General features: G+C 41.2%; 1 protein-coding gene across 11 annotated transcripts in view; it reads left to right on the top strand.

Moving 5' to 3' along the window:
• celf6 (CUGBP Elav-like family member 6) overlaps window positions 1-23,109 on the top strand; it is a 141,549-nt gene that overhangs the window by 91,035 nt on the left and 27,405 nt on the right. For 7 of the 11 annotated variants that reach the window (XR_002042246.2, XM_019263786.2, XM_019263789.2 and 4 more), the window contains exons 3-5: window positions 1,296-1,344; window positions 12,510-12,638; window positions 16,522-16,601. Coding sequence is in view for 10 of the 11 variants with exons in the window: in XM_019263786.2 (XP_019119331.1) it covers window positions 1,296-1,344; window positions 12,510-12,638; window positions 16,522-16,601 (258 nt within the window). In the remaining variant the exon portion in view is untranslated. The remainder of the gene's footprint in view (window positions 1-1,295; window positions 1,345-12,509; window positions 12,639-16,521; window positions 16,602-23,109) is intronic. The other 4 variants (XM_019263787.2, XM_027281095.1, XM_019263791.2 and 1 more) reach the window with 2 other exon arrangements.

Raw genomic sequence — 23,109 nt, forward strand, 5'->3', positions numbered from 1 at the left:
GTGTAGCGTCACAGCATATTGAAAGACAAGTGCATTACATCCTCATGGTGTCACCATGTATATGCTTGTCTATACATGTCCAACAGTCTCAGTTTTATATTTGGCTGTGGTCAACCGTTGCAAAGTGCTGCGTTGCTTGAGGGCCAAACAGCCACTGTGCTGCCCTAGCTGACTGATCTGAGGGGGCAGTGCCATGTGCCATTCACTGGCGCTCACATGTTGGACCTGTCCACATGGCCTAGTTAGAAAGATAGGACCACTGCCAACTGAAGCCAGAAAAAAAACACTTTTCCAAATATAAAACACAATGCCAAATATGACATGCGTGGGTAGCCTCAATAAGAAAAGTTGTTGGAGGGTGGCTCTTAACATACACCCTTTTCACAGAGGAAAGAGGGGATATTATTCCTGTTTCAGAGAAAGCACAAGCTCGAGTGTTTTTCTGTTCTCATATTCAAACTCCAGGGAGTGAGAAAAAATGAAACCAAAGACAGGGGAGCAAAAAGAACCAGGGGAGTTTTTATTCACGGCAGGCAGTTTTTAAAAGGGCTTTTTTATGTTAGCTTGGCGACGTTTTGTTTTCACCTCACTATAGAACGGATCTTCAAAGGTTGTTTATCGATTCCCTACTGTTAACCTTTCACGAGCTGTTTCACAGCTACGCTGTTTGGTGACTCTCACTAGTTTTCAGAAGGCGGAGGCTGGGGCAAGGTGGGGTTGGCTGTCCAGACCAGTGGCATATTGGTTGTGAGTTGCAAAGGGGCTTCTGGGCAGAGAGGAGGAAGGGATGGAGGCAGAGAAAGAGGGATTGCTGAGGGTCAGGGATGAGCAGGTTATCGCTGGTGACTGGGAGTCTGGAGCCAGGAGGGGACAGGAAGAGCAAGGGCCAGCCTGAAAGGACCTCTCCCTGTGGGGCTGGGAGTGGCTGATGTAATGGCATTAATCTCCAAGTGCCATCTGACACCCAGTGTGGCTCCGTCATTGAAAAGTGCTAATTCTGCTGAACTGTGAGGGGAATTCAGGCATCTCTAGAGGCAGTGCCCTGGATTAATTAAACACGCTGGCATGGAGCACTGCACAGATTTATCTCTTTTACGGCATCGTCACTGTTTGATTTTTGCATTTAGCTCACAGAGCAGGACAAACTCAGGACATTAACACCAGGAACACTGCCACATTTCACTTGTTCTCTTTCCACTTCACATATTGTAGCAGTTGCTTCTACGTGCTAACCTGGGATTTCCCTTCTCTTCCTTCTCTCTCTCTCTCCCTCTACTTCTCTCTCCCTTTTCCAGATGAACCGGCCCATCCAGGTGAAGCCAGCCGACAGCGAAGGACGAGGAGGTAATTAACCTTCTCCTGGTCTCTGTTGCACACCCCCCTTAAAAAACACACACACATACACAAACACACAAATACACTGGAACAGCACACAACACACGCAATCCTTAATATTCTACTCTCACTTGAGACAGACTGGGAGTTGGTAGAGTAGCCCGTAATATAGGTCACTTGCTTCTGTTGACTTCCCATCTGTGCCAGCAGAGGGGCTGTCTCAGGTTCACAGTCACTGGGACTGGTTCAAAGACAAGACAGAGAGACATGAAGAGAAAGAGAAAGAAATAAAAGATCTCTGTCCCTTGATCTTTATAGAGTGATATTAAAGTCTGTTTACAGATAAGAGGCAGTGGAAAACACCATAAACACACAAACTTATAGAAACCATAAAGCCCCAGAGCTATTACTTTAGTACTTTAGTAGGTAAGAGACAGTATGAGTTTCTCAAAATGAGATGTATCATACAGTATGGACACAAAGGTCACAAGGAAACCCCAAGACACTCTCTTTTAAACAATTAAACTGCCTTTATTGTCATGGCATAGTCAAGTTAGATCCAAAAACAAATTCCTAAACTCATAGAACAAAAAGTTATTTTATAGTGGTATTCCATCAATTTGAGTCTTCCATTTGGAGATGGAGTGTGGCCTCGAGAGGTTGTGGTCATTTACAACAGCATATGTTTTTAGGTCTAATGTGATAATGTCATGACAATAAAGGCATTTCAATTGCTTAAAAAAACAAATTGTCCATATGTATCCTTAGCCAAAGAGCACAAACTTAAGTTGAATCTAATAAGCGCTCCTAAATTTTTGTGAGATTATTATGATTTACGGAGTAGAAATAAGTGCTCAATGAATTGATTATTATACATAGTCGCTGTTTCACTCGTCTAAAATCAACACAGTATGTACTGTAGCCACCATAAATGCACCTACCGCCCTACTTCTCTAGCTGTCTACTTAGCTACCTTTTTATCTGCCTCAATAAAAGTACTACCCAGCATTACACTGGGATCATATAGTCACATTAAGTGATACTCAGTGTGTGATGTGAGACTTCCAGTGGAACTCCATTGACATGTGCATCAGTGTGTGCAATTCTGCAAGTTAATTTAGACAATTTCTATTAAAAGTTGTTTTTTTTTATTAAACCTGTTTTGTTTAAAGCATTCAAATGCTGCCTTGACATTCCCACCGATTCTGTCACGCAGTCTCCTCTCTCTATCCCATCTATAGTCTGAATGACATAGTGATTGACTAGATCATTCTGTAGCCATTTGTGACTAACATCACTGAGGTTAATGCAGATTAAGCCAGTTAAAGATTTACATGGGTGGAATTGGATCTAATTGGACCAGTCTGTGTCTGCCCTGTGCTTGCATTTCAGAGTGGTGATTTAGACTGCCTAGGTCAGATTAGACTGAGCCACTTCGCTGATTTATGTGGTCAAGTGTGAATCAGATGGCCCATTTCTATTGCCACACACACCCCCATGTAGATCTTATTTTTGTCATGGCGGCACTTTAATTAACGGCCATCTAAAAACAGGCAAACTCTGACCGACAAGGCCTGGGCAAGAGCCAATCGGCATTCTCACCAAGATAAATTGGATCTCTGGGCTTAAGAGGGGAGGATGGATGGTTCCCAATATCAATTACTACTCTTTTTCAGCAGAAAGAGAAGGGAGATGAACAGGCAGTGTGAATGAAATACAGAGGGCTCTTAGGCTGGCACAGCCCCTGCTAGTCTGTCAGATGAACTTTCTATATGGGAGGACAGGATAGGACACAGCACAGAATGAAATAAGACCAAGCAGACAGGCCCCAACAGAGATATTGAGCGTTAATGGCAACAGGAAGTCAGCAGACAGGCCAGGGAAGTAAACCACAGTCGCGGCTGACAATGAAATGAGATTTACTATGAAGGCCTGTGGTTAAAGGAAAATAGACAGCCCAGCGAGGGTTGACTAAAGGAGAGAAAGTAGCGAGGGACTATTTGCTGGAAGGCTGAGGATCACGTCAGGTACACCAATCCCACTGGGGCCTCTAGATTGTCAAACCCAGGGCTGAACCAGGACATTTGCACCTCTGGAATGGAGTCACATTTATCACTACCAAGACATCAGCAATTATCTGTCATGGGAACTTGCACAGGGGTCTCGATTACGTGCCTGTGCAGGCATTAGGGCCCATTACTCCATTTGGAGAATCTAGTAGCCCCTCTTTTGTTCACAGTGTCCCTGAGAGACATCCTCTCTCTGGGGATATGGGGTGGGGGGGTTCAGGAGGAGAAGCAAAATCAGCTCAGAGAATGACTAGGGAGGCACAACATCGCACAATCACGACGCTCGGTTGCCATTGTGGATCACAGAGCTGATTCTCTGGCTGTCTATTACAATGACTCATGTCTTATTTTATTTTTTCCTTGGATTACCAAGAAAGAATGGAACACGGAAGACGAGCTTCACAGCCTTTAAATCTATTTCTGTTCCTTGACTCATCATCCTCTTCCCCACATTTATCTGATATGCTTAAAAACCCTTTCTTTCAGCCCAATTCTATCAAACATGATTTCAGCTCAAGAGTTATTGAGACAAAATGGAGGCATATGTCTTCTGCTCAGTCACTGTGGTCGGTGCAGGAACACACACACTACTATATCTCCACTTGAAACTCAAGACTTTTTTTTTTCAACTCAAAAGGGGCAGAAATTAGGAAAAGTAGACATCTCTTGCTCTCTGTCTCACTTTTTTTTCTTGTTCTCCCACTTTCTGTCTCATTGGCACTACAGTGCAAAGGGAGAGATGAAGCGAGTGATAGAGAGAGGTGGGGAATTCAGTACAAGGCCCATAGAGGAATGCGAGAGAGTGAGAGATGGAAGACAAAAAGAGCGAGAGGGGAAGAGACGACAGGATGAGAAAGTTAACGGAGGGTGATGGAGGCAGCTGAGTGAATCTCAGCAGTAAATCATCTCAGAGCCGCCCCATCCCTATCTCCTCCTCGCCTCGCCAGGAATCTTTTTCCCCCTGACCTTGTCTGCCGCTGTGTCTGAGAAGAAAAGATGGGGCCAGATTATCTATGATTGGAGATGGCCATTATCTAAACACAATCTTGGAGGTAGGTCCCACTCCTCTAGCCACTGCTGTGAGACTGGCGACCACACTGATGAGAAGAGAGATGATGGGTCAGCCAGCAACACCCTCTCCTTTTATTAACTCTGATAAGATGGTTTCAACACTCTCCCGAAATGCCCGGCAACCTCCATCAACATCGACTTTTTCACAAAGTGCCACTCTCAGTGCATTTGTCTGCACACAGTCTCTTTACCCTACTTGTTTATTAGCTCTGCATACTTTTGTTTTATAGGATACTTGTACAGTGCCAGGAGCATTGCAGTCCCTGCATTTGATACTCAGCAGCCCTGTGTGAGCCTTTTTTAATATCTTTGCCTTTTGTCTGCCTGGTTAAGGGGAGTCTTTGTGAATGGGTCGTGTTTGTCCTTGCCAACCTGCTGCTCTTCAAAAGGTTGACCCCAGTCGGGCAGTGAAGAGATTGACAGGACCTTAAGATGTTGCGCACTGTGCTGTCATGCCCCACCGCAGCAGGTAGGAAAGAGTGAGGGCTGCTGGCTGGCTCAGTCTGGCAGGCCACAGGGGAGGGGCTGTCTGGAGGCACCTCACGCCCACAGAAGAGCACGCTCCACTTTACATGCAAATGAAGCCAAAAGATCCCTCTGTGCCTCTGGACACGATCGTGCAAAACTATGAAAAGTCAAGAAGAACCCTGGCAGTGGGTTGATATGTGTGTGCTGGGAAATATACATGGAGACATGGGGACACATGAACAGACAAAGGAATTCAGGGATTTCCAACAGTGACCATTACAGGGTATTAATTAAAAGTTTTAAGGCACTGATTAAAATTACTATTTTGCAGAGCCTTGCTATTAGGGAAGATATTTCTAATGTAGAAAAAACAGTTAAAATATTTGGACATGAGCCGCAACAGGAAATATCTCACAGGTTTCCTTGATTGTTCTGTGTTGGTTTTTGAGGATGCATACCAGAAGGTTTAAAGCTCCCCTCCCACTCCCTTGGGTAAATGGATGTGACAGCTCTAGTGGTATAAGTAATGCATTTACAAACACAAAGCCTGTATCCTCTCATCGTGCCTGATACACTGACAATTTCAATGTTTGTTCTCCTGTGATTATTCCATTTACCACCACTATACTGGATAATCCACTTGCATACATCAGATTGGGACCAGCAGCAGAAAGGTTTAGTGTGTGGTTGCACATCATTGTCACTGGGATGGGGTCTAATTACTTCTGTTAGCTGAGTAGGAACTAAACATGAGTTAGAAGTAGAATGGGGCTTATTAAGTAGTTGAAGGCATCGTGTAAAGGCAAAGTGTATGCTTGGGGGTACTGAGAAATGCAGCTGAACAGACACATATATCATGCACGTCATTTTACATTTATCTCACCTACATTACACTTTCTATATTAACTTTATCACTGTACTTCAACTGTGAATACTGACAATGAATTGTACATCAAGTTTAAACATTTTAACTTTATATTTAACTTTATATTACATGTATATATAAAACATGTTACTGTTGCTGTCCTGCAGCAGGAAAACTACTATATAAACAGTGTTAACCAGGAAAATGGTTGAGTGGGTGCATAATATGTAAATGGGATACTTAAATCTTGATTAGCAATATGTGTTATTAATATTAAGTAAAACAATTCCCTGTACTTACTCATGCTGCTGATCCTGGTCAAAATGAATATCTCTGGAGCTTTTTGCATTTGCAGGTGACTGCAAGGTCCCTGTGAGCAGGTCCCTGCTCATAAACTTATACACTACCTCTAAAGAAGTTAGAAACAACTTAAGAACGTGTGCAAACCTAGCACATGAAGTAACCCAGATCTTAAAACATTCCTGGTGTGCCTGCTAACATTACCATGTACAACAGGTGGTGCAGAGATCGGGAGTTGTTTTGTGTTGAATTGCTATCTTGAACCTTCACCCCACTCCCCATACTGACTTTGTTAATATACGCACAAATGATGTTAAGTACAACAATCCATAAACTTCAACATTACTTTTAAATATTATACCAGCTGAACAGATGTAGAGGTAACGGTAGGCAATTTTCAAGGCCAGTCATTGCACAATGTGAGACACATGTGATTGGAAATAAAAATCCATATCTGACACATTTAAATAGTATGTAGAATATGCTGCAATTCAATTTGTGGATGCGTAGCAACTGACACATGACTATCCATGGCACTTAATTTTAATCAGTTCGATTCATTTTAAGACTGCAACTAACATTTATTTTCCTTAATTACCATTAGGGTTTCTTATTAACCAAATATCATTGAATTTCAGTGATTGCTCATCTAATGAATAATCAATTAATTTATTAAATGTTTTCAGCACTATTCACAAGAAAATATAATTCATTAATATATCTACAAAAAGTAGCATAGTTAAAGTTTAGGGATGCCAGATTACTAGGAACAAGTGAATGAGGGTACAAACCCATCTAAGTGTAATTTATTTTTCAACAATAGATACCACAAACCTTCCCTGGTTAATTTCTGCCATAAAGACAATACATTTTTGTATACGTTTTCTGAAATGTTCAATTTAAAATATTCAAATAAGACATTAACAGAAATCTGAACATGACATTTTGAGCCACGCTCAAAATTCTTGTTCCATTCTGTTGAGATAAATTCAAAGGTTTTTACAGAGGGAATTTTAGTTGTATCTTTTTAATCACAAAAAAACTTTCACTATAGATAGGAATAAAACTGGAATGTTCGGTGTATGTAGGTGCTATTAAATAGAGATTTCTAGTCGTATGAGAAAAAACACATTTTGATAAAAACAGCCATTTCAGATACACAATACATTGTGTATTTTGCATTTTGCACGAGATGACAGGTGAATAAATATCTTGATAACTGATAGATATCACAATGAAACGTCCCCAGATGATGACTTATGTTAAGACAACTTTTTGTTAGCAATTTAGGAGAAATCTTGATGAAAATTATGTAGTAAAGTATGCACTTAAATGCATATTTTCTTTTCACTACGAAGCAAGACATCTCAAAATTGAGCAGTGCATGAAAAACAGTGTTTTTGCCTGAGGTGTCTCGTCTTAGTTATAACAATGCTAGATAATAAAAGAGGATTGCTAACAAGGAATTCTTTTCTTTTTCTCTCCATGCTGTGTAAATGTTTAATGTTCATTATCTAAAAAGCCTATTCTGAAAGCAAATGGCACCTTTCGATACCAAATAGACTGCTGCCTATACACAACTGGAACATACAGTAGATGATGAAAAACAGTCTAACTCAACGTTAAGATGTCTTTCCCAACACTTTGTTCACATAGTGTGTACGCCTACATGTGTGAGCGGGTCTGGTGGCGGGCCTCCCAGGCAGCAGCACACAGGCATCAGGCTTTTCTAATGAGACCATAAGAAGCACAACTTCTCTGTTGTGCTGCCTGGAACATTACTCTGCATTTGAAATGCACCCAGCGGCCTAGCAGGCATCTTTTATCGTTGGATGCAGCTGTCCATGCTTTCTGAACACTTACTACTACCAAGCTTCCCTGACTACTGCCAGCGGGCAATAAATGATAGAATCGTGAAAAAAAGAAGAAAAATATATATTTATCACAACACAGGGGTGTGAAAGTAATTCTATAAAGAGATTATTCCTATTATTGCCAAACAAAAGAAGCAACTTTTGAAAAGTAGACCTAACAGTAACTGATACTTCGCCTGGAAAGAAAGTGTAGGGTTAGGGATAATAATAAAGGGGTAAAGAGAATGATACAGGTTGAGCAATAGAGACAAATGAAGAAGAAAAGGAACGAAGAAAAGCACAATCTATATGCATATACTGAAGCCTACAACACAAGTCGCACTTTATTCCATGGAGAGGAGCATCAATCTTGACAGCATATGGCGTCTGTGCAAAATCCATTAATTTTTAATATACCGGGCGCTGAAATGAAAAGGCTTCCTGAGACAAGCAATTGTCAGATGTCAGTAGTGTTTTGATAACTTTTTTTGATCTTCTTTTTTTATTTGCATTTATAAAATGGGGCTGTCCACATGCCACTACAGTTTGGACATGGCTTGAGACTGACATGGAACCATTTCCACACAATTGTTCCCACCTCAATTTAGGAGGTGAGGCACTCGGAGGAAACAAAGAAAACGTGTGGATTACTTCCTGTGTGAGAAGAAGTGAGTGCACATTGCCTGAGGCCTGAAAAAAAAAAAACATGTATAACCCTTTATAGCCTTCACACACATAGACACAAAGGCATTGATGGAATGAACATTGATAGACATATACTGCAAGGTACTGTATGCATATTAAACATATAAAAATGTGATGGCAAGCCAAATCAAAGCATGTGTTGATATTCACCTTCATATACCCAAACCCTTTTTTAATAGCCTATGTAACCTTGAATCTGCTAATCACATTTTAAAGTATACAGTAGAAATGCTCTGGAGATATATACATTAATCATGGGTGCAATGAAACAAAAAATCTAATGTTGTAGCCAGGCTTCCTAACAACCACACACACACACACTTGCACACACAGACACACATTATTATTCTAAAGTAGTGGCATGGTTTGAAAGTGCAGATTACAAAGGTCTCTTCAGAGTAGAGCAGAGAAGTGCTGTAGAGCTCAAATGTTCTTCAGCTGTGTGGCTCAGCTCTGTTATAGGGATAAGATGAGCCCCTCTCAATGAGAGAGAAGTACAAAGAGGTCGAACAGTCAGTTCAATGAGTTTTGTCATACTTATATTATCCTCAGACAGTTGCATAGGAAGGTCCTCACCTCTCTTAATGCAAATACATGACTGTATTTTAGAGGAGTATTCTTTTTTTCCCCCCTTTATCCTCTCCCCATTTTTAATGGATAACTCTTTGGAGTCATGGAGTCATCTCCTTGTGCACAGGGTGCATTACAAGATATGTATTCATATTCATAAAATGCCAATTTAATGCTTGTCAGTGGCCATAGGAGATGAGCTGGAACTTGCAAAATCCAATAAGTGCTGCTATGGAGACAGGTGCAAAGCGGACTAATTAATAGCAATCTATACTCTGGCCAGGGCATGCAGTGGGCCGACTGAGACACTCTTAGGTCAGGCAATGAAAAGATAGCAGCTCCAAATTCATTTTCTCACCGTGGCTCTCCCAAAGGAAGGCTCCCAAGTACACTCACACTTCCTTTAATGCCTTCACTAGGGTGTAATTTATTTTTGCGTTTGCCAGCACATTTGGAAAGTTCATTACTTCGCTCATGGCTTGTTAATTAGCCTTGTAAAGCCGCCATTAGATATCCTCGGGCCAGGACCGAGATGAGACTTTTGTCCCAAAACATTAACACACTGCAGGAGGCCTGTAAAAACTGCTCTCTGCCCATTTAAGTTGTAACAGTGACACCTCAGTGAAAATGTGAAAGATGGAGGGACAATGAAGATAAAGTCACGTGCGCTCTTGACGGGCTATTGCCTCATTTCAGGTTTCACCTTTTCTGCCATGGACAGGGGTCATGCTCATTTCTCTCTAACACCTGTTCAGGGCTGACTTTACAGCTATGCAGCTTCTCCGCTGAAGCCCAATATCCAGCTAGATGTCTGTCCTTGTGTCGCTATTTCGTCGACAGTATAAGTGGCTGTCTCTGTGGTGATCTCCTCATGGTTCTTGTTCACTTCCAACCCTGGAGCTCCCAGGGAGGAGAAATAGTAATGAGCAGTATTACTAGGCTCAGCTGGCGGGTTTGAGAATTCCTGCTGTGTGAGGCGTGACTACGAGAACATGGACTGACACCAGCTACAACACCAGCAGTAGCAACCAGGCAGCATGGCCTTATTGATTATGCAGGTGTTCATTTGTGTGGCCAAGCGGGTAGCAGGCACGTGTCTCATTTGAACTTTACAGGAATGGAACAGGATCCGATTTCCCCCGCTGCAAAAAGGAAGCCCTGGTGCTTTATTTTTAGAACAGCTGCGTCTAATGGGGCCTGGCAGGTACAGGAGGCGTCACATCTGTCGAGGCCCAGGTGATGCTCTCGCCCTCCGCTCCTCGCCCGCTCCCTACCAGTCAAATGACTCACACTGAAGATCAACAATGTCATTTCCAATAAACTCTTCTTCCTCTTCCTGCCACTTTCCATCAGTTCTGGCGATAGGTTCTTGCTAGCAGCCATTTCATTCAACAACACAGTGGAATAGGGGATGCATAATGTAAAAGATGTAAAGAAGATGAATGCTCTATCTAATGCCAGGGCACTGGGAAGATTAATTAGAAAAATCTAGCTTTCTGACTCGCCAGAATATAGAGGTATATTTCGTGGTATAGAGCACGTACGTTTGTGCCAGAGTGCCCCCCTCTGGAGATAAGGAACTAACTATGATAGCCAGTAGCAGTGAAGATATTTATATAAAGAGAGATAGGAGATGGAGGTATATGTAGGAGGTATATAGCTGCGCCTGAAAAATTGTACTCCAGTTGAGTATCGGCTAGGAAATTGGGATAAGTCAGAACTCATCATCAGCCTAGTTGGTAAATCACACTTGATCTAGCCAACATTTAGACTGTACAATGCGCACCCATTTTAACTTAACTTTCCTTGACCACTTACCCCTGACCTTCCTTACTGATGGACTATCCTTAAAATGTTCAGAAATAAATGGCCATCCCCTCTCCATTCATTTTTAGCTACATTTTTCTAATATTGACACAGACACAACAATTGAGGCAATCTATTCTGCTAATTAAACTCCATCTTGTAGCTTTCATCATAAAAATGTTTTACATTCATTCTACAAAAAGTTGTTCACTGGGCTGTGAAAGCAATAGGTAACTGTTGTGGTTATTTTGGTTGTGTTTTTTTCCCCTTTTTATTTGTATACAACGTATATAGAAATATGCAGTGTGTGCACAAAATAGTGGTAAGACAAATTCTTCATCGCAGTTGAACTGTGTGAATCCATCTCTATTTGAGATCCTTATTTGTTGAATTTGTTTGAGTTGAAAGATGACAAATCTGGCAACTTTTGGCCAATAATTATCCACAAACAACTTCCACATCCATTATTTCTGGGCAGCCGACACTGGACAATGCACAGAATCATTTCATTTTCCAAAATATTTGTTCTCTGACTTCTGTGTCCAGTGTGGAAGCTTTCAGGGGCTCTATTTACAGAATATATAATAAGCTCGAAAAATAAGAATCATTATTTTTTTGTTACCATGAAGAATGATTCTTTCATATCTACAGACACTGCGGGTTCTCATCTACGGTGTCTGGCATAACTCTACAGTAGCCCAAAATTGACAAACCAAACACTGACTTTAGATAGGGCCTTTTGTGTTTTTCACATATTTCATGGTGCCTGTAGTTTCTCCTTCATGCTTGAAACAGGAGGATGAGGGTTACAGTCCTCAACTACATCGCCACTAAATCCTACATTCTTTAACATTTCCTTAAACATGCATATTGTTGAAATAAAAGGCTTACATTTGGTCTTCATGCAACATATTTGAGAGACACTTTGTTACTTTTTTATCATTGAATAGAATACGTTGAGCATGAGTTTACTCATGCTTATTATAAATCCTACTCCTTTAGTGATGAGAAAATGTACTACTGTGTTCTTGTTCCATGTTCTCTTTCAACTCAGTGTCTTAAGCTTGCAGATGATCTAACAGATTGTCTATCTGCGCAAAATATTCACGCCGTCTTTCTGCCTTTACCTGAAACCACTCTAAACTCCAAACATCATATCTATCAAACGTCACCGTCGCAGACTTGAATAGCTGACTGGGAAAAGGAATACATCTCCCTCATACCAGGGCAGGGTGGCACACCATATAACAGTACGATCAACAACAATAACAACAACAACAACAGAAGCAGCGGCAGCGTAGGCTCAACACAGCAGACTGCTGATAAAAGGGGGGGTTTTGAGTTGCACAACTTCCTCTCAGCTCAGCAGAACGGTACCATCAGCTGTAGCATTTGTCTGTTCTCTCCTCTCTTCCACCCTCCTTCCTTCTTCCCCCTCTTCCTCCCCCTTCCTCTCTTCCTATCCAGAAGACAGGAAGCTGTTTGTGGGAATGCTCGGCAAGCAGCAGAGCGAGGATGACGTCCGTCGGCTGTTTGAGACCTTCGGCCAGATCGAGGAGTGCACCGTCCTGCGAGGGCCTGATGGGGCCAGTAAGGGTCAGAGCCCACACACCTCCCACTCTTTTTTTCCCCATGTCTGTCCCCCTTAATCCCGCTGTCAGTGTGTGTACTGTCTCTCTTTCTCTTTCTACTTTTTTACATTTTTAGAACTATGCTTCACCCGCTGCACACTCATTGACATCGCCTGAGATCCACATTGCTCTTCTGAATAACTCATCCTCCCCTTCAGCTATTCTGTTTTTTTTTTACCACCTCTTATGTGTCTCGTTCGCATTTCTTTCATACCTCATTGTCACTGTGCTCCGACACCTCCTTCCTCCCACTTTGCTTTTCTCACTACTTTCTGTGTTTCCCCTTTTGTTCTCACTCTACCCCTCCTTCCTTTCTGCTTTTTTCTTTCCCTCCCAAACTTTTTCTTACGTTGTCTCTTCATCACGGCAGCTCCTCTCACCCTCGGCTTGTACTCAACAAATCCATCACACAACACCTCTTCTTTTTGCTCACCCCTCTCCCTCCTCTCCTTCCTCCTCTTCTTGTTATCTGAAAAGCAGAGGGGTGTAATCATGTTTGTTTCCCACATTCCCGTCATCCCTCCCCAGAGACACCATTGGGCAATAATGTCCTACTGTAAATAAAGCCGCCAGGCTCCGGGTTTTGCTGCTGTCACTCACTGTGCAGTAGATTTGCCTGCATTCAGGAACAGCTTACGCATTCATGTCCGTGGCTTATGTGCTATTTAGTTAGTAGAGCGTGGTCAAATTAAAGATGGCTGTGAAATGTGCGATGCAGGTGGAATTGTTCTGAGAGTGCGGGAGGCTCCCCCATCATCCTTTGATGGGCCATATTTGTTGAGATAACGCCAATGATATTGCTTGGAACCTCTACCTTCCTTTCTCTCCATTGACTGTGATTTATCTTTCTATATGAAGCATCTGAATGTGTGAAAGGGATGTGTGGTAAGGCAAGGGAGAGTGGTTGATAATGTGCGAGCCTTCTGAGGATATCAAAGAGAAAGGTTGGCTATACTGAACCGCACACCTATCTGTGTCAACATCTGTTCCTCTCACTGTTAATCCCAGGTCTATTGCTCTGCGTCGCCCCACCGGCCCACTACCTTTCTTTCTCCCTGGCTTGTTCCTCTTTTGCCGTCTCTCCCTCCCTCTCCGGCTCCTTCTCTTCCTGTCTGCTCAGATGCCTCAAGCTGATTGACAGCACATAAAATGAAATAAGGCTGGTGCTGTTGTGTCAGACAGGAGCTAGTTTTCTCCCTCATTCGCGCTTTCACTCCTTTTCACCCTTCTGCACCCCACACCTCATCTCTTTTTCTTTTTCCACTCTTCACATGCCATACGCCTCCTGTGTTGGTATTTGTCTCTATTATTCCTGGCTTGATCATTACGTTTTCTTCAAGTTTTCACTGCTATGAAACAGAAAACTGTAGAGCAACGTTAACTATGAATGCTACTGCCAGACAAAGGTCTCACATATAGGTATGTGGTCCTATCACTCACTGTGCAACAGTCCCACGCAATCATTACGGGATGTTACGGCAAATTATTTTGCCAGCCGCCTCACTTGGGATGAGGTTCGCGTAATTTGAATGAGACAGACCTTGAAATTGACAGTGCTATCTGTTCCATGATGAAGGCTTTGTCCCCTGTTGATGTAAATTTATGCTACTCAGAGGCTTTTCAGGACCCCTCTTCACCCAATAAAAAGGCCGAGAAGTTTAACATCCATCTCTCTATAGCGCTGCTCCTCAAAGTACTTTCAAAGTGCAACACTTGCTGCCAGAGTTGAATAGAGCCCAGAATTGTCAGGAAAAATAGAGAGATGGCTTTTAGGTCTATAATTAAGTTGTGTTATAAATGTCACCCATCCAGCGGGATGGAATTCATGCATACATATTATTACCCCGGGAATTCAAAAGGCAGTGCAGATTCTCTCGCTTGAAAGCAATACAATCTCTCTTTTTCCTTTATCCCCAACTCATTCTGAGCCATCAAATTCAAAAATGTGCACCATAATTTATGAGGCTGCAGCACTTCCAGTCCTTAAGAGATGTTATGTTCTGTGTCCCTTAACTTTTTTTTCTTTTACGGTCAAGAAAAGCAAGACGGCATTGTTTTTTCTTTTTTTTTTGAGGACATTGTATGTCTGACATGACTTTGGAAAATCCTGCACTGTTGAGTGTCTTTCTGGTTGGGCTGAGCTGTTGGGGTCACTGGGATTCTGGCGCAATATCTGATAGCATCGTTTGGGAATCAACAACAAGTTATGTTGCCTTACAAAACGAAAGGCTTTTGCAAGAACAGACTATCCCCTTCTTATTTCAACTATAAGGTTAAATGTGTTCGTTCCTTCAATGGGAAAACGCAACAGACAGAGTTGCAATCAAATGACACACAGTAAGCCGATGAATTTCAATTGGACAAATGAAGACTTTTCCTGCTTGTATGCAGAGCGATGTTCAAGTGGAGTAAAAAGGTGTTATAGTGCTGTGACAGAATCAATTTGACTGATCTGTTTGCCTCTGTAGATCTATACAGCTTTGAGGACATTGAACAGTAAAGAAAACATGTGGTCTTTACTACTCACACAATTTCTGCACACAACAGTTTCAGCTGCTCACCATTAGAAGGGTCGCTGAAATGTGAACGTAAAAGCCTCAGGTAAAGGTGGAAATTGTCCTCCATTGATTGTGCACATACTGTATGTCCTGAAGTTCAATCTTTTTTTTTTATTTTGTCAGAAAATTATTAATTCCTTTGTCTGGGAAGCAAAGTTTACTCCCGAGATGTACTCAAGTGAATGGGTCACTGCCAGACACAGAACATCTCCTGTGCCTTCCAATTTAAATGAATCATCATGACTCCTTTGAGAACGTAGAATGAAATGTATATTAACATAACCATTTTAAAAAGGTATCAACAGTTCACACGAAAGCAGGAACTGAACTCCTGTGTGGTTTCAAGACACTGGTGCTACTCGATTAATGAAAAGGGGGCAGAATTAATCCTTGAGTTTGTTAATTAGGTATCTCTTGACTTAACACATGAGCTACCTGAAGGCAAGGATAAGAATAGGACATAACAGAATACCTTGTGCAGTCTATGACGACCATAAAGCTTAGAGAAATAGCTCCTGTTTAATTTAATGTCTTTTGGAAAATGACCACATTTCAGTTCCACTGTATTTCAATATTTCACTAGCTTTCTCTTTATGTTTTAGTAGTGTCTATGCTTGCCTTCACACTGATGCACGATTTAATCATGTGATCAGAATATGTAACCTCCCAAAAACATATTGTGCATTATTATTATCCACTTAAATCATTTTAACATAATTTGAAATGTTAATGCAATGAGGCCCCAGAACACTGCAGCAAACACTCATTCCCTTGTCTTCCAGCCAACTTTTTATGTTGACTTTTCCTTTTGTGCATTAACTAAACAACAGATTTAAGATGATTTGAATGCCCCTTGAGCAAAATCCCCCCTCCATCTGAAATTATATGCGAGCAAAGATTCGGTTAGATAGGCAGATTATAATACTATGCCTTTGTCATCATAATCTCTTTTATGAGCGACTGCACACAAATCACAATGTGTAAATATTAAACAGATTAATAATCACAAACAAGTCAGGATAGTAAATGCCTTGGCTCTATGCTCCAAAGTGGAGGGGGTGGAATTAGAAATGGGCAAGGGACAGGATGTTCCACGCAGCTAATGCCTTCACTACAATTAGACTGATTTATTCATAGTTATGCGCTGAACACACAAATGGCAGAATATATTTACAAACCAGATAACATGAAAACAATGGTAATGAATGGTGTTTTTTCCCCCCATATTCAAGGCCATCTCCCTGATGTTGTGCCCTTCCCTTCTATTTCTCTTGTTCTCTGTGTTTACAGGCTGTGCCTTTGTCAAGTTCTCCAGCCACGCTGAAGCACAGGCCGCCATCAACAGCTTACACGGTGGACAGACTATGCCTGTAAGTACTTTGAATCACATTCATAACAAGCAATGTTTTAACAAGAGAATTAACTTTAGTGCACCTTTATTTAAACACAGTTGCAAACAATTGCTTTTACACTAAGTGTGGACAGTTTAAGAGAAAGTTTTGGAAGGGATATATCACTTGGGTGTCTATTTATGTCAGATGTGTTGCTTGTGGTCCTGTTTTTAAAAAAAAAAAAAAGGTTTTAGGTAGACTGGGATAAACTTTACAACAAAGGTTGATGGACTTTTTCATTCTGTTTTGTGCCCTGCCAAGAGACAGACACTGACCAAGCTTTAAAGTTTTCTATTCCACATACACATACCCACTGGAGGGTGTAAACCTCTTTTTAAAATTCAATACTGAATGTCTTTGTCTCTTTTATGTGTTTGGAAAAAAAATCTCATACATTTAAGACAGGAACTTGAACATAAAATACGCCAGAATATTTAATGTATATCTATTTATCTATTTCTTTATGTCCCTGTACATTATGTCTCTATCCCTACACACACACACACACACACACACACACACACACACACACACACACACACACACACACACACACATATATATATACATATATAGTCACCACAGTGACTCTCACATCAACAGTCAACTCATATACATTCTCGCTGTGTGTTATCACATACAAAAGATTCCCACAGTCAGCATCCGCTACCTTACTGCACACAGCGGCATACTCTGTATCTGTCTTTTCACTCAATATCCATTTCTCTCTCCTACTATTCAGGCTACCTTTTCAGCAGATAGATAGAAAGTGTTTACAATCACAGTCTTATAAAGATATGATTACTGTGCACTGCATATGAATCCTTGAATTTGTCCTGAGGAGAGATTGTACTGCATATGTAAATATGATGCTATTTACGTGTAAACTGAAAATGAAATTGTGGAATAATGGAAAAATAAAAAGTCATGCATAGATAGAGAATTTGCTCTTAGGTCCATGACACACTCTGCAATGATGGAACAATACAGTTTTAAACTGGAACAACTAGCTAATAATGACTATTTTAACCTCTTCTATGCCACGCAGATGATGTCAACAACTGACAATCCTGTCTTTCAGAGGCTGCGGTGTAGTAGTGTATTGACAACAAGGGGGTTTCTGAGCAGTGTTCAGCGCTTGCTTGCTTACAGTGATGGTGAAGAGGAGAAATGGTGTGTGTGGAAGCTAATGCTGTACTTACACATCCAGAAGAACTCTTTCTGGTCGCCTGTTGACCGCATCTTAGTCCTGGTTTGGTCTACCAACTTTTGAAAAACAAGAGTCATAGATTAAATGTCAGTTCTTTAAGGAATCTTGTAATGATTTAATACCTCTGGATGCATGTGTGTTATGGGGTACAAAGTCCACAAAAGAAATGATTCAGTGAAAGAAAACTGCAAAAGTAAAAGTACAATACAAGATACTTCTGTGCAATGGGAGACAAGTGTTATGGAATTTTCTATCCTTAGGTTACTTGAGGTCACGTGTGGGCCTTGTGGTCCTCGGCAGTATTAATTGTTTGTCTTTGACTAGGTGCCACCATATCTCAACACTGTGGTGGTCGGTGTCGAAGAGACCTGTTGCTGCCTTCTTAGTCATAATAGATAGCTTGTTGTTGCCATTCCAATCTGCGTAAACAGACATCTGTGTCCCCAGACTAAAATATGCTGACAGTAACACCTCCAAGAGTAAAGACATTCTCTTTGACTAATTCTGGGGTGTATAGTATTTGGGGTGTGATCTTTGGGTTTAAAGTATATCCACCATCACGAGTTCGTCAGAATGCGAGACTGACTCAAGCACTTCAGGTGTACTTTGAGAGCGTCTCTAGTTCTCCTTGATCAAGCGTCAATAAATAATACAGCATAAGACATCAGAGGCTGCTGAACACTTTCTTCCCTCCTGACCTCACCATTGACCTTTGACTTCAGCAATTTCTCCACAACAACAAGAGCGAATATTTGAGTCATGTTCTAAACCAGAGTAAACTAAAGCATGGATGACTATTTTCTGATTACTCATGGATTAAAATCTCATTTCTCATTGCATGGAGAAATAGTCCCCTGTCAAAAGTTAATAGTTTGAACAGCTCTCTTAACCTATTCCTGAAAACTGAAATTAGTGTGAAATTAGTGGCTTTACATTGGGAGACAGTGTGTCATGTTCATGGTGAAGCTATTTAATTGAGGTAGGAGGCCAAAAAAGAGATTATTTCAGAATTGGTGTAATTAACTTTTGACACTTTATGTGCTGTTTAGGAGATTTATGATGCTGCAATGCCTGTCTCGTGGATAGACAGGTACTGTTACAACTCCGTACATCTAGATATAAATAGGTGTCATCAGCATAACAGTGCAACTTTCTGTCTGCTTTTGATATGTCCAAGAAGAATCATGCATGAAAATGTACTGTGAATGTAAAAAATGGATTGAAAATCCAACATGAGTAGAAAACTCAGGTAAAAACTCAATCAGTGTCTGAGACCAAATGCATGCTTGAACCTGTGTTATAGAGAAATGATAACATACAGTCTGCTGAATTTAGTAATATGGAGGGGGACGGATAGGGCTTCATACAAGTCCCAGCCTCTTCCAGCAACATGACTAAAAAACTGCTTATCAAAGCCATATTATTAACTATGACAGTTTGGCCTCTGACAGGTGGCTACTTTTTGTTAAGAATGTTAAACATTTAAAATACTTGAAAACACTTATCATAGCAGGCTTCATTATAGTGAGAAGGGAGGTTAACAAGTAAGTCAATAATATTGAAAAGCACCCTGGAGTTAGGATGGATCTTCAAAATGAGGTCGGATTAATAAGCCACTTTTGCTTCCTTGACTGCTTCCTGATATTTCAACATTAAGTCCTTCATAATATTGTGGGACACTTGCAGTTTATCAGCCTCTGATTAACTTTTAGCTTTTCCACATTTATTCTCCATAGCTTCAGTATCCCCTACAGTACCCAAGGCTGTGGTATTTATCCTGTTTTATCCTGTGGAATAATGTTAAGCTGTAAATACTAGTTATACTGCTGCTCAGCTCAATTGTAAATTAGATTGCATAGGAATCACGTAATTCATTTTACAGATATAGGACACACATACAGTGAATGTGTTTGTTCTCATGGCTCTCGTGATGCACATATTGACCACAGTGTGTTGACATCATGATATGGCAAAATCTCACATACAATGCAAGAGAAATATACAATAATCACTATGCACTGTTACACTACATAATAGATGTACTTTTGAGTGGTGTGGAATATAGTTGGTATGCTACAGAGAATTGTGGTGAGTACTGTAAGTAATGGTGGAGGCCGAGTTTGATATACAGTAGTTGAGATGAGATGCATGGAATAGCATTAGTTGGTGTTGATTCGTTTAGTCGAAGAATGAGGCTACCAAACCTGTAACTCTTGTCAAACAGCAGTTAATTACAAATTGGATATGCTGTCGGCCTTGAACAAGGCCACCAAAAAGGCTTAAGTAAAAGAAATGATGAATTACGAAGCATCTCCCTGCCAGTGCTGGGTGTGTGTTGAGTGCTGCACAGCTGGACACACACACAAGCACACACTCTCTGGCAGACATCCGTACCTTCACACACTTCACTGATGTTCCGCAATAAATATTTACGGACGCTTCCTGGCAGCCAGATAGTGTCCTGGAAGCCAGATGTAATTTACACATCTTTTTGAAGCCGCCTCATTTTGCATTACATTGAAGTAGTGAGGGAGGGAAATAAGTGGTAGAGTCGGTTTAACTTTGTGTGTGGGTGTCGCACTCAGTAGAGACCAAACTTTTTGGCATCTAAACCACAAGGGTCAAAATTTAACACAGTAAGCAGTGGGCCATGAGCCAAAGAATAATCATGTTGCACACTGATCATGCACAATTATGACAGGCCTCTTACTGAAATTTGATTATAATCAAGATATTTACCTTCTACTCAAAATATCTTGTTGACTCAATCAACAGAACAAGTTTACATCCAGAAGATTTACATAATTGGGCTCCTCTGGGGCTGTTTTTTGCTACAAATCAAAATTTGGCTCATGCAGTTAGTACTTTTTCACACTTTGTGTATGTTTGTCTTGCTGTAGCCCAGGCACAGTTGTATTAGGTTGGGCCACATGAGGTCTGCTGTAGAGGAACTGTCCAAGGCAACATATGGAGCCCCAAACAGACCTGGGGCGGATCAAGAGCCATCCAAAAGTTCATTAATAATCTATATTATCCATATCTCTCTCCCTCTATCCCTGCACCTGTTATCCCCCTCTCCCCAAATCCAACTTCCTCTTAGATTAATAGGCAAGGTGGCCATTAGTATCCAACTAAGGCTTTGGTACCGATGGGGGATGCAGTTAATTTGGATAATATCACTGCCACATGTCGTCGACAACAGACTAACAGGAGGCAGGATTCAGAGAGTGGGCTGCTCTGCTCACTGCCTGCTGCCAGCTGTGAGGTCTGGATGAACCTTGAACAAAGAGTTGTCTCTCACTCCCTCTCTGTCTCTCTCTCCCTCTTAATGTTCTCTCTACAGCATCTGTGTTACCTGGCACACACACACATGCCATAAATAATACCTGCACCAAAATACACTGGCCCAAAATGAAAGGCTTTAATGAAGCTTAAGGGCAAGGGATGCCACCGAAGGGCATGCACTGATTGATCGGGTCATATTTTTAACTGATGTTTATTGCAGATTGCAGGTGGTTCCAAAATTAACTTAAAAAGTGATTGTGTACAGAAAAGGTGTTCTGACTGGTTCGGTGGTTGAATTACAGTAAGGCTGCAGAGGCACAGGTGGCAAAACCTCAAATGGCACAGCTGAGGGCAGGCAGACAAAACCCAGCAAATTGCAGACATTGTCATGTTCGGTGTCACAGCGTGGCTGACAGGTTCTGTGGAGCTGGCTGGTGCTGGCAGGGACAAGAGCATGCATGTGTGTGATATTATAGTTCTGTATTAAAAAGAGATAAGATAAAGCCAAAGAACATTGTCATTTTAACACAATTCATCAAAAGCCACATGAAACTGTTGTAGAATCTTGGCAGGCTTTTTACTGACATACTACATGGAGTTTTTTGTTTTGTGCACATCTCAGATAACATTGTGAAAAATGTTATTTACAAAATGTAAAAGTGAAAATACTGCTATGAATGACAGTATTCTTCTTCTGTGTTTTTTTGGCTTGATGCAGCGCGCCCGGCAGCTGCATCAGTATGTGGTGGGCAGCAAGGCCAGACCAAGACAGCATCATCCAGTACTAATGAGAGACAGTCCTCCCATGACGCTAGCAGGGATGTAGCAAGGTTCAGAGAGTTGAATATGAAGCCCACGGGGGGGTTATCCAATTACCAAACAAACTTGTTATGGTGTATTTAATTAATTTCTTACAGATTCTCAATTAACAGTTTTAGAGTCTATAAGTCTGTAGAAACAAGACAGACTTTGGAGGTTTCATTTGTCATTTAAAAGTAGCTATTACGTATTAGCCGAATGTGGGAGAAAGGTTCTTAGCACATTAGTTGTTCATCATTAATATGCTATTTGAGAATACTGTTTTCCCTTCAGTGAGTAAAATTACATTGCTGTAAGCCGCTGTAGAGAATGGAAGATGAGTGTCTGTTTACCTGTTGGTACACACTTAACACCAGTGTCTTTGTATGACAGTAATGCAGAGATAAAGCGTAATGCCATTTCACTGGTGTAGTTGAGTTCTAATCCCTCAATTACTATTGTGTGTTTTCCCATCTACACATTTTGTGGCCTATACAAAATCCAATATGGGAGATTTTCACAAGTCAAGTGTGTTGTTCAAGAAATTAGATTAGTTTTTGAACCTGTGACAAATTCCTTAGTTGTACCTGTCAAAAGTGAAGGCTCCCTGTTGGCCCTTATCAAATTCAGCGAATTCATTTTCTCTCCAGGTATAGGAGTCATGCCGGTAGAGGTTATTATTCTGTTTGTTTGTCAGCTTGTGATTTTCTGCTACCAGGAGGAGTGGCTGCTTTGCATCCAGTGCCTGTTGTTTGCTGCCACCTGTTCCTTCATTACCTGGCCACATATTACTTTTTTCTTTATGTGGATAGAAACTCTTGATCCGTGACGGGGGTGATCACCAAGTCTGTTTTTTTTTTTTGCTTACGCCTCGGATCTAGTCAGAATACATCTGCTCGATATCTAAGGATATGAAATTCTCCTATTTGGAGGTAAGGATATGAGAAGATCTGATGTTTTTTTTTTGTTTTTTTTTAGAAGGGAGACTTTCACTTTTATGGTATGAAAGTCAGAATTGTTGGGCTCTGACATGAGTGGCAGTGTTGACAACACCTGCAGAGGCTGCTGTAGTGTTGTTGCCAAGTCTGTTCAGTGTAGACATTGCAGACTGGGTCTCCTCCTGTGCTGTCGTCTACAGCAAAGCACTCTGCTGGGAGAAGCCAGACCAGGCCAGACTCTTGAGTCATGGTGCAG

Source organism: Larimichthys crocea, chromosome VIII (genome assembly GCF_000972845.2).
Source record: "Larimichthys crocea isolate SSNF chromosome VIII, L_crocea_2.0, whole genome shotgun sequence".
In the NCBI taxonomy this organism is placed as follows: Eukaryota; Metazoa; Chordata; class Actinopteri; family Sciaenidae; genus Larimichthys; species Larimichthys crocea.